We start from the raw sequence: 17,780 nt of genomic DNA, 5'->3' as shown, positions 1-17,780 counted from the left end.
TTTTCATGAAACAACTTTAAACATCACGAATTTGCAAACCAAAATTCAAACAACTTTTTTTTTTATCTTTTACACTGACCGTTAGATTGACTTGGATCTAAGGTATGTTATTCTACTCGTCGATGGATATTGATCCACTGTACTAATCGTCAAATCGTCGCTTTAAAAAGAACAAACTTAATAACCCAATGAATTAAAAAAAAATTGAATAGTTCAATGACTTAAATGAAAACTTTTGAATAGTTTGGTGACCAAACAAAAACTTACCCATAGTTTGGTGACTAATGGTGTAGTTTACCCTTCTTTTAAGAACAACATTATGATTTTTAAAAAGGTTAAAATATGCTAGAAATTCATGTACTCTTTGTAAATTTAGTCCATATACCAATAAATTTAACAAAAAATAGTGTTAACAATTGAATCTAAAATCTAAAATTTGATATTAAAGAACACAACGGTGGTGATTCGTAAGAAAATGGTTAGAATGGGTGATATTAAAAATGGTGAGTTTAGGGAGCTTAGGTTGCACTTGAGTAGAGATTAGATAATGTGTCATTTTTTTCCCTCTTGGAAGAAGGGTTATTTATAGATAGAAATGTGGTTGAAGTGGGTATATAGAATTCAATTTAAGCTAAAATTAAGATATGGGCTGAATCTAATCACATTGGGATTAATGGAACTTGAAAATTGAAAACATTTAATGACATTAAAACTGATATGTGTGGCTCTTTCCAATAATGGAAGCAAGGTTTGTTCAAACGAAAGATAAAAGGGTATGAAATCACAACCTTATACTCAACATCTTTGTCGCTTTCCTTCACTCTACAACCAGTGAAATTAGCATCAGCACAAATTCTCCCCAAGAATCTGGAAATTTACAATGACCTCAACAAGGCCTTTTAAAAGAAACATACCCATCTGAAATATAAGATGTTGCCCATCTACTCCTTCCTTAAGAAGCAATTGTCATCATCAATATTTGTGGGGTAATGGTTGTTTATCTATTTTTCTTTAATTACATATTTGGGATTTTAATTTTGTTTACGAAAATAAAATATGTTTTATAATCAATCATTTAATTTTATGATAAAATTAATTATTATTACAATATCTTAATTTCAATAGAAGGAAATTTGACATTGTCCATATATTAACAATTTTAATGTAAGTTTTGATTAAATTTGTTCTTGTTAACATTATATCTGAATTATTCATAACCTTTTTTAACTCATAAATAAGAAAATAATATATACCAGTATACTCTAATTTATGCTTTTTTTTTTTTTTATATTGATAATAATATTAATATTAAATTAGAGCTTAATTGTATTAAGCAACGTAGGAGCAGCGGATGAAAGAAAAGGCAACTCCTAGAGTCCCATCCAAAAGCCAAAAGCACCATAGGCTTGCTTTTTCAGCTTTTCATGACATAGTTTTTCTACGGAAGTTTCTCTCACATGCAAAAAAAAAAAAAGTACAAAAGAAATAAAAAAGAAAAGACCCACACCAATCAGGCTATATATATACTATAAAATATCGCCCATTTAATTCCAATATTTTATTCTAGAAAGGCAGCGTTCCCTGTTCCCACTGGTTTGTCTATGTTCAAAACCAAAACAAAAGCATCAATTTTCTCACCCATTTTTCAACCTACGAAAGGGGGGGTTGATCTTTTCTTGTGATCATGGCTTCAGTGTTGAGCTCTCAAGGAATGGTTCTTGCAACAGCTATGGCAGTCTCAGGCACTGTAATTCTTCTCGCTTTTCGATATCAGAAATCTTTCCCTCTCCCCCATCCTTCACAACAAGTTCTTCGCTCCTGCATATCTTCTGGTACATAGATACATACCCCATCTGCCTCTAACATATTGCATGCGTGTATGTTAACACACTGCTCTTAATCATTTCACCATTTTTGTTGCCTTTGTTGTTGTTTAAAGAAGGGAAGAAAAGGGAGAAGAAAAAGAAGAAGAAAGTGCACTTTGCAGAAGATGTGATGGAGCCTAGAGGCGATGGATTACAGGTGAAGAATCATGTTAGAATATTTAGCAATAATTCTTCATCAAAGTTGAAGAAATTTGGTGGTGATGGTGGTAAACAGGGAGGAGAAATGCCTGCTAACAGAGTTGCTCTTTACAATGGAATTCTAAGGGATCGTGGTGTTCAACGATTGGCTTACTCTTACTGAGAAAAATGAAAGAAAGATAGGGGTTTTTTAAATTTTTATTTCCTGTACAATCATAATTGTTTTTCTTTTTAACTACAGTTTGTGTGAGTGTTCTGTAATTTTGTAATTAGTATAGTATTTTCTTTTTGTAAAAAGATGAATTGATTAAGAAAAATAATTAGTTTTTCTTTGGTGATTTTATTATTTTTATTTTTAATTAAGAAAAAATGTTAACTGGTTTCTAAAAAGAAATGCTATCATTAAAGTTTTTATCCTTATGTCTTTAAATTAAATATTAAATTTAAAAATAAGTAAATTAATTATTTACAATAGAAAGAAAAAAAGTGTAAATTAAACTTTTCGTTAAAAATTCTATCCATATATATTGTTAAGTTATTTTATATAAGTGGGATGAATTTAAAGGATAAATAAGATTATGTAAAAATACCATGGAGCTCTGTACTAGAAATCAAATTGTATTTTATCCGGCCTCTACTCAAGATATGGGTAAATTAGTTCTTATACTTTATATTAAAGAGAAACTAATAATTCTATTAAAAACTTTATCAATTTCTACTTTTAAGTAATGATGTGTCTAATAGAACAACCAAATAGCAATATATAATTGTGCCACGTTTACCTCATTCAACAAATATTTAAAATTAAAAATAAATAAATTTTAATAATTATTTAAAAACACGACCAAGATGAACCTATGCAAATGATTGTTCATGTTCACATGAACTTAGACGAATAATTGTTCAGATTTATTATAGACATTATTTTTAAATAATTATAAAAACATTATAGAAAATTATTTAAAACTACTAAAATTTATAAAATTTTGAAACTATTAAAAAAACTAAAACAACATCCATAATGAAATTTAACAACTGGCTGTCCAGCTTCAAATGACCCTAGACAATAATTTATCTAGATTTATTCTAGAGTTATTTCTTAAATAATTAAAAAATTACACATAATTATACAAAATTATTTAAAATTTATTAAGAATTATAGTAAATTAACAAAATGGATCAAACTTATCTAATGATGGACATTAGAATTTGAAGAATTTTAAAAATTCTTAATATTATGATATTAGTTACACATGTTAGTGTTTGGTTTCTCCATTAGCCACGTTAGCATTTAATAGTAGAAATGAATATAATTTTAATAGAATGACCAATTTACTATTTGATTTAACATATAACGGTTAATATGCACATTTTTAGTAAAAGAGTTAAATGCAATCCAAATCTTAATACAGGGGCTTTCATGATACTTTTATATACTTCTATCCATCCTTTAATTTTAGGTCACTTATATAAAAAAATGAAAAAATCAAATCATCACTTAATAACACATATAGATAGATTTTTAACGAAATGGTGAATTTACACTTTTTTTTTTTAACATACAAGGACTACCATTTATTAAGTAAAAATGACAAAATGCAATTCATGGGATTTATATGACACTTTCCGTCTTTGTTATTTTAATTAATTAGTATTCATAATTGGAAAGCAAAATTTTAAGTGAAATTAAAGGTACAAAAACTTAGTAAAAGGTTCAGCCCACATGTTGCGAGTTACTTTTTCAAAAAAATTAATGGGTATACACGGTATTCGTATGTATTTTTAAAATAACCATGAAAATATAGGTATACAGTGAGAAAAAACCAAAATTATAATATAGAAAAATAATATTATATTTTATACTTTTCATAATATTATATGTATTTTTTTAGGTTCTTTTTCTCACCATGTATGCTTATATTTTTATGGGTATTTTGAAAACCATCTATAGGTATCGCTTGATATAGTAGTGGCACTTACAAATTTTTTTTAAAGACTAACAATTAGCTGATGATTGACTAAAAAAGGAGATAGTGGTGCCACTGATGTGTCAGGCGACATTGATGACTACTGTAACAAACGACCCATTTTCGTAAATACTTTTCACAATCTATTTTTGTATTTAATTAATTTTTATATTATTTTTATAAAAAAAACTGTTGTTTTCAATTTTGAGAAAAAATTACTCACTAAAAAGGTTACTCAATTAAATACAACTTTTCTTTTAATTTTAACTTAATTTTCTTTTGAAAATATAATTTTTAATAAAATAAAACAAAATATTATATTATATACTTCTCTAATCAATTTTATTTATTTATAACCAAATATGAAATGACCATTTGTTGACACACGTTGTCGCATTCATACTCTCGTAATCATTCAATTGATTGACTCAGTCCACAGGAATACCTTTTTTTATTATTATTAAAATTAATCTCAGGAACACGATGAGAATTAAACTAAATTTTAAATCTTAGTTTTCTGAAGGATTTAGATTAATTTTTAAGTTTCAATCCAACCCATCTCAAAAAGTAGGTTTATTTTTTTTCTAAGTCCGGTCTAATTTAAGAAAGATAAATTCGGACCCGACCTGACTTGTTCATATTTGATTTTTCATATTAATTTTTATGTTAAAATAATTTTTTTTAAAAATATAATACACTAAATGCATTAAAATAAAAAATTTTCTAACACTTTAAAAATACATTAAAAATATTTATATTTAAAGACATTATCATAGATATAATAAATGTTTTATTATATTATAAATAAATAAATATTTTATTGTATTAAATATAATTTTAAAACTTTATATTTTGGGTTGAGTAAATTTTTTAGGTTTTGAGTAATGGGTTTAATTGTTATTGAGTTAGTAATTTAATATAAATATAAATATATAATTAATATAATTTTTATAACATAATATATACTGGTTTACAAATCAACCAACCTAACCTCTGAATAATTCTCGATTCGATTGATGGATTAGTCTAAAACCATAACAAGAAGAGAGTAAGGGCTTACGACATGCAATGAAATTTTAGTTATGTTACATTAGAGAATTGAAATTGAAAAGTTGGATTCAGATTTCATTTGCTATATAAATTGTGTATTATGAATTAGTTGTAATATATATTCGGGAAGTATAATAATTATGAATTTATTAAGTAATAATATTTAATACATTATCATTGTATAATGAAATGTCACAGTTATTAAGTAAAATAAAAATGGTAAATTATAGAATTAGTCAACCGCATGTTTCTGTTTTGATCATTAAACTATAAAATATTTCAAATTTGTCATTAATGTTTTAGATTGTTTCTATTTTGATCACTCACCATTAAATGATTAACAAAGTGATGATGTGACTTTTATATAAAAACATATAATATTATTTGTATGTATTTATATAAACACATTTAAACACAGAAAAGGGCCTCTCACCTCTCCTAATCTGACTACCAATCGTGCATCTCTTTCATCTCCGATTCATACCATCCATTCGAGGGGGATGGAAATTGAACAAGTTTGCTTCTAATTTTAATTTTAAGTTTTCTTTTTTAAGGAGAAGAGAGATGTGTTGAAAATAATAAGGGTGAATTAGAGAGAAATTTCTAAAATTTTGTATTTGAAACCCTAAACCGTGTTTAAAACTTAGAAATTCACAGACAAATAGGTTAATCAAGTCAAAAGAAACCTAGAAATCTTAATAAATTTATATGTAAATTTGTGATTTTGATAAATTCAAAACACAGAACTCAAAAATTCACAATTTTGTGATTTTAATAAACTTTATTTTTTATTGTGTTAATTTCATTCTCAATAGAGAAATCCAATTTTTGTATGAAACCTAACAAATAATTAACAAATCAAAAAAAAAAAAGCTTTATAAGCCTTTTTCAAATCATCACCTTTTGCATTCTTGTCAACTTGAAAAATCTTGTAATAATCTACATACATTCTAAACAAAAATTTATTGTAAAATTTACCTTTATCTAATTTGTTTGTAATTTTATTTAGAAAAAGATGTAAATTTTCTAGGTTTTCAGTTTTTCTAACTTGATCTTTAGATTTATTTTAATTTTTGTAATATTTTAAAAAATAGATACATATATATTTTATAATTTTAATTTCTTTTATAATTTATTTTAAATTAAATATTTTTATAATATTTATAAAAATTAGACTATGACATCGTCAATGCCACGTGTCACAACCTAAGAGTTCATGAGTTCCATATTTATCATTATTATATAAAGGTACCAAAACCCTTGACGGAATGAAAATTCGGGTACCAACTTAAGAAAAAAATCATAAGTACCAACTTGAGAGAATATGTCAAGTTGAGGGGACTAAATGCATATTTGAGCCTTATAATTATAATCAAATATAAACACATAATTTTATTTATATAAATATATAATTATTATATTTTATACTTTTTCATAATATATAGGGTAAACTATACAAACCGTCACCCAACTATGTTCGTGTTATTGTTTTGGTTACTTAACTTTAAAAATTTTCAATTTAGGTACTAACGTTTGTATTCATTCATGTTTTGGTCACTCGTCGTTAAATTGTTAATGAAAATACTGACGTGGGTTTTTTTGTAACTAGTATAATAACATATTTAGTCCTCATCAATACTTACATATTCTATTAATTTGACCCTAATTCTAAATAATTCAATAAATTTAACCCTTCACGTTTATAAATTCTATCAATTTGGTTACTAGATAACCTTTAAAAACATCAAATCAAACTAAAAACTTGTATGAGCTTTAATTGAGCAAATGAATTGAGAAAACAGAGTTGAAAATGTTAGTTTACACCATAGGCAAGCAAGCAGGCAAATTCTCGAGGTTAAAGATCAAATATGATCAACTTTAGGGGCTCAAATAAGTCTAGCTCACCAAGCCAAGAGATGATGTTATAGTAGGGCCAGAAGCATAGCAATTTGCTGCCCCATAAAGTAAAAAATAAGCAAAAGAAACTAGTTTTTTCTTTAAGAAAGATGTTCCAATTCTGTGAACCAAGAAAACAAAGACGAAGTGTGGTGGTCGTTGAATGATTTAATATTTTAATTCATTCATCAGCCGAGGGTTTTCAGCAAACCATCCCGCATGTCGGCCTAAGCGTCAGTCGATGACGTGCGAGTATCTATTATATATTATATTTGTTCAAGTGATCAAGACGCCGAAACTCTCTTAAAATGCTTAATCTAATCCACATGCACAAACAACATTATCAATATTCTAAAAATGAATCTGGTCAAAGGCAGGGCTTGAAACAAAAGGATTCCATGAAATTTCCAAAGAATCCCAAACTTCAAAGGTGCATGAACACGAGTAAACATCACAAAAATAACAATCACCTGCCAAGGACAGCAAAGGTACCAAAAACAACCCAAAAGTTATATCTTTTTCACATCCATCACATTATCAACATTTTCTATCAATTAAAAAATATATAACTACTAATTAGTTTGAAAATTAATGTTTTAGACAACCTAAATTTTATAAATTTATGTTTGGACTGAGTGTTCATCTTTGAAAAACTCAAGCCCTCCAAAAGGGAAAACTTTTTGCATGATCTTTCCGTAGAAGATAATATGCATGCACGTTAGAAATTCAGGATTCATGCACATACAATGAATATTTTGAAACTAGCTAGTAAGAAAAAGAAAGAAAAGGTAAAACAACAAATTTTATACTCAAAGGATACTAAGATTGCTTGAATTTCAACAGATTCATTTGACCATGTTCTCTTCCATCCCATCTTATATGTTATTTTAATTTATGTTATTCTTTTAGGGATTTTGATAACCTAATTAGCTAAAAGATAAGTTGATTCATTTGTAAAACCAAGACTAATCTATTATATTTGTTTAAATATTAAGATTGGGCACGATCCGTGACAAGGAACCAAGTCAGAACAAAAAAATTGGGATTGAAATTAAATTGTATATTTTTACGATAGAAATGTAATTTCACTATTTTAATAGCCTATATTTTTATAATTTTTAAAAAATTAAATCAAATTTTTATCATTTTTTGAGGGGCAAAATGTAATTTTTATCATTACTAATTTAAAATTTTATAAACTATAAAGAGGCTTAATTAAAAAATTTTCATTTTAGAGAGGGCTAGGCCCTTCCAACCCTTAGATTCGCCACACACACTCTCTCTCTCTTCAAGTAAAAAAAAGGGGAGACAAGACACCCTAAAATAAATAATAGTTCCAATGGAACCTTCTTTTCTACTGGGAATTGATCGTTTATTCTTGAGTCAAGCTATTATTTTCTATTCTTTATTCTCTTTATTACTATTAGCAACTTAAATAACCACAACAAATTATTTTAAGCATCATTAAATTTTATACTTATAAAAGAGTGTGAGATGATATATCATGTAAATTGTTGGAATCGAAGTATAAGAAGAATAGTTAGATGTAATCCCACTTTCCAAGTAGTCACTCAATAATTTGGCAATGCTATGCTGAAAAATTGGAACAAGAAAACATTAAATTTATATTTATAAACATTAGTTAACGACAACCGAAATTTACAAATTCAATTATCCTCGTTAACGCCGATATGTCTTTGTCTATGTGAGATTGATGCAAAGGATCCTTCTTACTCATCAATTACGTTAACCACAAATTCTCCAAATTCATATTTTAATTTATATATCGTCTTTGAATTTATTTTAAATTACAGTTTTCTAAATATATCGTATATATAAATTTTTGTTCAATTTAGATATGATAAATGTCGTCCACAATCTCTTAATCTAACGACAAAAATATCATGTTGTGAAGTATAAAAATATTAGGATCAAACGAGATTGAATTTATCCAATATTTTCAAATTTGATCAATGATAAATTTATACATATCCATAAATGTTGTAATTATGAATTTTTCCTAGTTAACGCGGTCTTAAATTGCATTTCATCTTACCATTTTAAGTCAAGTATGTATTAAATTGTTTCATTAAATAGTACATGTTTGTTGCATTTTATTGTATGAGTCATTAAGGAGTCGGTGCACCACAATTGGCGTTGTGAGCTGCAGTTTATCCATCAGCAAAAGAACTTTGTAGTTTGTATCTATTTGACCAACCACCACGCGAGGTAGTTCCACTGTTGAAGCCGGACACCAAGGGCGTTGCATTCCCTAAGATTGTCAATTATTCCTAAGTTCGAAGGCGGATGCTCTCTTTTGTAAAAGAAAAACAAAATAGTTTCATTAAATTATTTATTATCTTATACTACATAGACCTTGGGATATTTTACTTCATAAAATAATAATTATTATATTATAATAAATACACATTAGTGGTCTTAAAACTAAGCTTAAATACCCTCTACTATAGGTTATGATAATACCTTTTCTTTTTAATACAATATCTAAAATTACCTATAGTCATGCACTTCAGCATATTCAAATCCAATTTTCTTATATTGATAACAATATTTATACTAATAATTGAATTTTGATTATTTAATTCAATAAAGTTGACTATAGTGGCCGGTAATGTACTAATGGGGCGTTTGGTTGGACTGAGAAAAGAACAGAAACAACAAGTTTCTGAAGGTACATTGCATGTAGCAGAAAGCTGTCTGTTAATAATGTATCTGCAACAAAAACATGAATATTTAAAATAATAATAACGTGGAAATTTCCTAACACAACATCTCTCTTCTTTTCTTCAAACCAAATAAATAGAATACTTTTGTTTTGTTTCATGTAATAGTTCTCGTTTTTCTTCTTCTTTCTTTCCATCTTTCCCCCCCTACTTATTGGGGTTTCTGAGCTCATTGTTTTAAACAAGTTCTGATGCATTCAAGCTTTCAAGGGTCTGTTTATTAACGTCTTCCCTTGTTGAGTGTTCCGTTTTGGGATTAGAGGCTTCTCACAAAGGTGCCTTCTTTGAGGTTCAACCATGCCTGCTCTTGTTAATTACAGCGGTAAGCTATTCTTTTTTATTTGTTTTCTTCTTGTTTTAGTGGGTAAAAAGTTAGCTATGAATTTATTAGATCTATTTATAATTCTGAGTTGATTAAATTGTTTGAAGTTTATGCTTTATACGGAAACCACTTATTGTAGGTCTACTGGAATTTCAGGTGATGATGAATTTTTTATTAGAAAAAACTCTATAGAGTTGGGCAGATTGTGTTCAATCAGTTCCCAAGCGGATGTGTACTGGCCTCCTCATAAAAGAGTTCGTATTAGTGCCCCATTTCTCTTTCGGGAAACTGATTTTGAGCAGAACAAGCAACCATCAATCAATGACCTTCCCGGTGAATGTATTTTTGAGATCTTCAAGCGACTTCCTAGTGGCAGAGAAAGGAGCTTGTGTGCTTGCGTCTCAAAGCGGTGGCTTAGGCTTCTGAGCAGCATTCGCAAGGGTGAATACGGGTCATCAAAGGTGGTCAAGGAGAATATTGATTCGGTTTCTTATGCCATCGAGACAATCTCATCTAATGAAAATGGTGGGTATCTTACAAGGTGCTTGGAAGGGAAGAAAGCAACTGACGTGAGGCTTGCTGCAGTTGCTGTTGGAACCAGTGGTCGTGGTGGACTGGGAAAGCTTTCTATTCGTGGAAGCAACTCTTCTTGCGGAGTAACTAACTTTGGTCTATCTTCCATTGCCCGCGGTTGCCCTTCTCTCAAGTCACTTTCTTTGTGGAACGTCCCTCATGTTGGAGATGTAGGTCTGTATGAGATAGCTAAAGAATGCCATTTGTTGGAGAAGCTTGACCTTTGCCAGTGCCCTGCAGTTTCAAGCAAGGGTCTGATTGCGATTGCAGAGAACTGTCTTAATTTGACCGCTTTAAGCATTGAATCTTGTCCAAAGATTGGTAATGAGAGCCTCCAAGCTGTCGGAAAGCTTTGCCCCAAGCTGCAGTCCATCTCTATCAAGGACTGTCCACTTGTGGGAGATCATGGAGTTTCAAGCCTGTTTTCATTAGCATCCTCTGTCCTTTCAAAGGTCAAGCTTGAGGGATTAAAAATCTCAGATTTTTCTCTTTCTGTGATAGGATACTACGGTAAGTCTGTGACAAATCTAATGCTCAGTGGTTTACGAAATGTGAGCGAGAAAGGATTTTGGGTCATGGGTAACGCTCAGGGTTTGCAAAAGTTGGTATCTTTGATGCTTACTTCATGCCCGGGGCTAACAGATGTTAGTCTTGAAGCCATGGGAAAAGGATGTGCAAACCTGAAGCAGATGTGCCTTCGCAGTTGTAGATTTGTCTCGGATGATGGCTTGCTGGCTTTCTCCAAGTCCCAAGGTTCTCTTGAGTGCCTGCAATTGGAGGAGTGCAACAAGGTCACACAATCTGGGATTATTGGTTTCCTCTCAAACTGTGGATTAAAATCTCTTGCTCTTGTAAAGTGTATGGGAATTAGGGATGTATCCTTGGATACTCCTTTGTCCTCCCCTTGCAATTCACTTAAATCCTTGTCCGTAAAGAACTGCCCCGGGTTTGGGACTGCCAGCCTGGCTATGGTGGGCAATTTGTGCCCTCAGCTTCAACATGTAGATCTGAGTGGACTTTATGGCATCACAGATGCAGGTCTTTTGCCTCTTCTGGAGAGTTGCAGGGAAGGACTTGCAAAGGTGAACTTGAGCGGCTGCTTAAATTTGACAGATGAGATAGTTTTGGCCTTGACCAGGCTACATGGTGGAACCCTTGAATTGCTCAATCTTGATGGTCGCCCCAGGATTACTGATGCAAGTTTGGTGGCAGTTGCAGATAATTGTGTTTTCCTCAGTGATTTGGATGTCTCCAGGTGTGCAATCTCCGACTCCGGTGTTGCTGCCTTATCTCATGCAGAGCAACTCAATTTGCAAGTCGTTTCGTTTTCAGGCTGTTTGGGAGTTTCAAACAAAAGCATGCCTTTCCTAAAACAATTGGGCAAGACCCTGGTGGGATTGAATCTCCAGCACTGCAATTCAATCAGTGCTCGAACTGTTGAGCTGCTTGTAGAGAGCTTGTGGAGATGTGACATCCTTTTCTAATCAAAGAGGGCTGTTGAGCCCAGAGCCAGATCCGAACAAGTACATTATATGTCGTAAAGGATGGGAGAAATATCAAACTCCTAAATTCAGCACACAAGTTTTCGGTCCAGCAAAGTGATTATGCTGGTAGCTCTATGATTTGGTGTTTTCCTGGGGAGTTTGGCTGTTTTGCAGATGGCCGATCCATCACCTTTTTTTTCTTTTTTTGCAGGCTTTCTCAGCCTGTTATATCTATGAAGCCCCCAATTGCCAGAGGCAGTTTCATAGCCATGGGTCCTGGAGAATTCTGTCATCGAGTCATGGGTTTAAGTTTCCTCTCATGATCATCGTAGCTCTTCATCCCAACTTGGTGTTTTAGCTTTTATCGTACATTTTCGTCGAAATGCTTTCTTTCATTTCTGGTCCTATGAAAACTGGTATTTGGATCTGTCCATCTTAGTTTTTAATCATCTTTTTCAAAGGTCTGCCAGTGTTTGAAACTCCTGCAGGGGTGATTCTGTGTTTCTTTTTATCTGTATCACCGTAGTGGTTGCTTTGGGCATTTCGGTTCAAATCCGAGTCTTCGTGTAGCCTTTTTCCTTGTATATGATATGAATTCTACGACTGCAACTACACAGTTATCATCAATGAAACTTTCTATGCTTTTTTCTTTATACTTATTGATTGTAGAACCATGGTGTTGAACGTTTGGCTTTAGTAACTCCTTGTTTAATTGTTGTAACTCGCATCACCGATTTAACATTGGGATTTATTTTTTTGGCCAAAACACTTGGCATGATTTTCTTTCTCCAAATCCTTGTAACAATAGGAATTTAGTAGGGAGAGCGATTCACTGATGGATAACAGTAGTGCGGATTGCTGCAAATTTTGTGATGGCTTATATGACTAAAAGAATCAATTAACCCTCTCAATTTAAATCCGTATAATTAAGTTTTTGCCATTAATCAAAAGATCGTATGAAATTGTGATTTCACGTCATCCTTTTCTTTTTTCCAATAGAAGAATGACAAATTAGATTTTTCCTCCTAATTTTTAGCCGACAAAAAAATTGATTTGTCATTCTTCTATTGGTAAGGGATATGAATATAACGTGGGATCACAGATCAAAAACATTAATTAAGCCCCTTAGTTAATAGTTTTCATCTTTTATCATGATGACTTAATATAAATTAACAGACCAATTAGACAGCGACAAGTAAGAGTCTCAGAATTAACCTTTCATTTTCCTCAAAAAATATTTAAAAATAAATAAAAATAAAAATTATAAATATCATAATAACTTATAAAAAATTCTAATAAATCATAAAGATTTTATTTTTTTAAAAATTATAAAACTTATATAAAAACTAATAAATTATAAACAAATATATAAAAATATATATAAATAAAAAAAAATCATTTATCGGTTCCTAACTTTAAAAATTAAACCCCTAAAATCAGAATGAATATGTGGTATCAATTTAATCGTCTACGTAGTAGACAATTTTACAGCATGACCCTCATGTTGTTGGGAAGCTTAGCTGGAAAGAAATTGCTTCCTTTTAACCTATTTGCGAGTCAATGATTTTGCATCACAACCGTTGAAAAGGGATCAGTAAGTCATTGTTCTACAAAAGCTAGGACTTCTAAGACCCTGCATCGGTTTTCAAATGATGCTTTCTAGTTTAGCACAAAAATTCTTGTAGAACAAACATAATAGTATATCAATAACTCAAGTATCAAACAAGATACAACAACGTGCTAGTGTTGCGGACTGCCACTTTAGCTTCGTGTGGCCTTAAGCTCAGTTCCAACAAGTCTAAGTCAACCTTTGATTTTTGCTTGAGAGATGATTTACACACTTAATTTAGACAAGCACAAGAGAATATGGGAGAATGTGGAAGTGTTTTTATTAACTTTCAAAGTTAGCTTGTGTACAAATGAGGGACGGGAGCCTCTACTTATATAGATAAATTCTTTTTGATCCGATAGTTACAAATAATCTCAACAGATACTTTAAATTGCGTTCTAAAATATATCCACCTAACCCTATTAAATGGTATAAATGTGTTTTTCAAATGTATTAATACACAATCTCACGACAATGGCAATCAAGGAATATAGTTACCTTTCTTTACTTTAATTTCTCTTACTTATTGCAATTGTGACCATATTAAGGAAAACGTGGAATTAATTAAGTGAAGGGGATGAAATTGAGAATTTTTGAATTGTATAATTAGTTTTATTTATTTATTTTGTTTATTATTACAAAACTTTATTAAAAAGTAAGATTAGAATTTAGTCTAACAAAGTATACAATACATACTGCTAACTTAGTGTTGAGCATCTCAAATGTCATCAACCCTGATCAGGTTCCAAGTCCATTAGTATCTTATTAAGAAGTTACCGAGGAGCTCTCATCTAATCAATGGTGCTCTTACACATCGCATTGGATGCTTTCCTATTATAGTATTACTTTCAAACTTTTTAGGTATGTTCATGTATTAAGCCCTTAAGTGGGTTGCTGGGTGTGAGTCTTGACATATGGTCTTCTTTATTCTCAAAAAGATGTAGTTGTCCCTCTCCTTTGAAATGCACTTAAAAAGTAATTAAGGATTATATTTCTCAAATGCCATGCTTACTATATCCAGGGTAGTAGTGGATCCATTGAGGTTTCTTATTCAATCAAAGAGAAAAGGGTGCAAAAGTATTTCTAAAGTTTGAGAAAAGAACAGATGGAGACCACATTCCCACTTCACCAGCTGTTTTTGCGTGATGCCCTAATTGCCTGCCTCTTTATTTTCATGAATCTAATCATATTGCTCACCATTAACCCAAAAAACATATAAAAAGTAGTTTCAGAATAATTATACGTAAAAATTCAGTCAAACATTTGAATGCATAATATATATATATCGAAAACCTAGCGTTTTCACCATATAGCTTTAGTAGTGCTTTTTGTTAGAGATTCTGAGGATGTTGAACCGAGCTGAGATGAAGTAGCAAAGGGTGGTCCTATTTCTACTTTTCACGTAGGCAATGGCTTTTGACTTTTCTTAGATATTTACTTTTCAAACCAAAATTTAGAAATTAAACAAAAACAAAGTAGCAGAACTTGCTTTTACAGAATCAGAATCATAGTGAATACCAACTTGATGGCTTATATTGATGAAGTTAGGTCCTGCAGTTACCTCAACTTTTTAAAATAACCTTACTCAACCTATGTCCCGTTTCATTATTGTGATTTAATTTTAGTCGACTTTGATTCACAAACATAAAATCCCATATTAAATTAAATTTTCTTTTAGAAAAATAAAAGCGACTATGAAAAATTAAATTAATAAATATAAAAATAGGAACATATTAATTATTAGTATAGAACAAAAAAGACCAACTTCTTTTAAATATGTGACTGTTTAATTGCTAATTTTATGAAATTGCTATATATAATGTGTGCTACTCACTAAATGGGTAAAACTAAAATCCTATATTTTACGCTTCTTCTATTCAAATGTGAATATACATTTTTCTTTTAAAAACCCATATTAAAATTTTAAATCATCAATTTTCTCAAATTTTGAAATCATCCCTAGATTTTTTCTTTTATTAAAATGCTACTATAATCAGTGGTTATTTGCATAAAAATTGATTTAGAATTTAGTTTATCTATTTATATTTTAAGGAATTTAAATTAATTTTAACAATATTTATAATTGAAACTTGATTTTTAAAATTTGAGGAATTAAACTCTAAATGTCTGAAGGGTATAAAATTTGAAGCATATTTTAACCTTTTTAAGATGCAATTTTCTTAAATAAATAATATTAAAAGATATAAATATTCTCCTATTTTATTTAAAAGATTGAGGGTTTACAAGTACAAATATAGTACAATCACAATTATAAACACATGGATGTAGAATTAAATTAATACAAAGCACAAACAGAATATAACCATACAAAACCCACCCATGTCAACTACATCGGGTAAAACTAGAAATTCGCACATCCAAAACCTTAACCTTTATTAACAATGTTAAATTTTCCTTAATCAATTAATTCAATATATATAAGAAAATTTGCAAAATTTGGTGTACGTGACACCCTTGAATTTCGCTTTCCCTATGGTAAAATAGAATGGAAATCAGGTGGAATTAGGTATTACATGCTATGTAGGCTAACTCCATTATCCCGTACAGTTTACGTCCCAACAACAACCCAAAGAAAACCAGTTACAAGTTATTATGGTGCCCAATGAGGAGGTGTAAGATGAAATAAATTACTATTATCAGCAAAATGATGAGGAACTTCTAAATCCTTACCTAATTTAGCCCGGGCCCAAACAGAAAATAAACCAAAAATAATAATAATAATAATCATAAAGTCCAAATTAAAAAAAAATAGTCTATTTACAAATAGGGCCTCATATATTACGAGCTCAAATGGCCCAAATTTTAAAAAAAAAACCCTAAAGCCCACGACACTAGTGCTTGCCACTATCAACTGCTCTGCCACCGTCATCCTCAACCACCCCTTGCAAGAAAAAGGAAGAAAAGACAGCAAACAACAGTACGAAACAGTAGAAAAATAGAAAAAATAATATTGTAAATTGGCTATAAAAGCCAGAGAAAAAAATTGTATTAAGGGGTTTTTTTTTTAAAAAAAAAGAGAAAATTGAATATATTCGAGACTTGAATACAAAAACAGAGAGAAGCAATCGAAATATAAGCAAATCAGATACAAAAAGGTGATATTTTTATTTTTATTTTTTCCAAAATAGATATAGGAAAGAAATAAAAAAGAAGGGAGCCATTTTTTACCTTTTTTTCTGTCGTCGAAGGGGGGAGAAATCGAAAGGTTTCTTGACTGTTGGCCCGATTTCCTCTATTTTTTTGACGATTTTAACCCCAAAATGGGGTTCCTAAAAAAAGGGGCAAAAAAGGAGACTTTGAAATTTTCCGGTCACCGAAGACGACGGCCACCATTGCTAATGACCGGTGGCCGCGGTAGAGCAATGGCGGTTCCCATGGCCGGCCTAAAGAAAATTTCAAAGAAAAAAAATGTTAAAGATATTTTTTTGAAAAGCAAAAGGGGAGGGGATATTTTCAGCTTTGGTCCTTCTATTTTTTTCATCTTTTTAATTTAATCCTTTTTAGTTTTATTTATTTAATTTTCTCCCTACAATTTAAATTCCTGAACAATTTAGTCCCTTGACCCACTGTGGAACTCTTGGGGGGTAACACATGTCAATATAAGGGGGATAATTACCCTTTGACCCCCTAAGGTTCTTATCTTATTTTAATTTAGTCCTTTAAGTTCTTTTTCTTTATAATGTAGACTATCAATTTTGTTATATTTTAAATTTAGTCCTTTATTATTTATTTTATTCTGAATTATCCCTTTAATTTCATTTAAATTACAATTTAGTCTTTTATTTTCCACCCTTTTATAAACGGTTTCCTTTTATTTATTTATTTATTTATTATTCCTTTTATTTTATTCATATACTTACTTACTTACTTATTTATTTATATATTATTCATTTATTTACTTTTTTTACTTTAATTCCTTTATTCATTTATTTGTTATTCCTTCATGTTTTAATATTCAAATTTTGCTTTATTTATTTTATCGAATATTTTTTCTTTTTTTTTCTTTGTGCCTTTATTATTATTACTATTTTATTATCTATTTATTTATTACTTCTTTATTTTATACATACCAAAAATTTAAATTGCTTAC

The 17,780-nt window shown here is 30.2% G+C and overlaps 2 protein-coding genes across 3 annotated transcripts; both read left to right on the top strand.

Annotated features, from left to right (window-relative positions):
- Positions 1 to 1,486: 1,486 nt before the first annotated feature.
- LOC105770300 (uncharacterized) lies at positions 1,487 to 2,354 on the top strand. 2 transcript variants are annotated; one of them, XM_012591444.2, is made up of 2 exons: positions 1,487 to 1,832; positions 1,943 to 2,354. In XM_012591444.2, exons 1-2 carry the CDS (start codon positions 1,685 to 1,687, stop codon positions 2,185 to 2,187), a joined length of 393 nt encoding a protein of 130 aa, XP_012446898.1. In that variant the 5' UTR covers positions 1,487 to 1,684; the 3' UTR covers positions 2,188 to 2,354. The 2 variants fall into 2 exon arrangements, with proteins under 2 accessions (XP_012446898.1, XP_012446890.1); XM_012591436.2 differs by having other exon boundaries at positions 1,514 to 1,832; positions 1,940 to 2,346.
- Positions 2,355 to 9,726: 7,372 nt separating this feature from the next.
- Positions 9,727 to 12,713, top strand: LOC105778955 (EIN3-binding F-box protein 1). The gene is made up of 2 exons (XM_012602726.2): positions 9,727 to 10,003; positions 10,160 to 12,713. The coding sequence occupies exons 1-2, from the start codon at positions 9,979 to 9,981 to the stop codon at positions 12,058 to 12,060; spliced, it is 1,926 nt and encodes a 641-aa protein (XP_012458180.1). The 5' UTR covers positions 9,727 to 9,978; the 3' UTR covers positions 12,061 to 12,713.
- Positions 12,714 to 17,780: the final 5,067 nt, after the last annotated feature.

Source organism: Gossypium raimondii, chromosome 7, assembly GCF_025698545.1.
Source record: "Gossypium raimondii isolate GPD5lz chromosome 7, ASM2569854v1, whole genome shotgun sequence".
In the NCBI taxonomy this organism is placed as follows: Eukaryota; Viridiplantae; Streptophyta; class Magnoliopsida; order Malvales; family Malvaceae; genus Gossypium; species Gossypium raimondii.
Note: the sequence above shows the minus strand (reverse complement) of the source record. Positions and strands in the feature narration are given on the sequence as shown.

Bases quoted from the DNA above. Each gene is read 5' to 3' on its own strand.
- LOC105770300 (XM_012591436.2), top strand. From the start codon at position 1,685: ATGGCTTCAGTGTTGAGCTCTCAAGGAATGGTTCTTGCAACAGCTATG. The intron at 1,833-1,939 runs GTACATAGATAC...TGTTGTTTAAAG, and splicing joins TCGCTCCTGCATATCTTCTG to AAGGGAAGAAAAGGGAGAAG.
- LOC105778955 (XM_012602726.2), top strand. From the start codon at position 9,979: ATGCCTGCTCTTGTTAATTACAGCG. The intron at 10,004-10,159 runs GTAAGCTATTCT...CTGGAATTTCAG, and splicing joins TGCTCTTGTTAATTACAGCG to GTGATGATGAATTTTTTATT.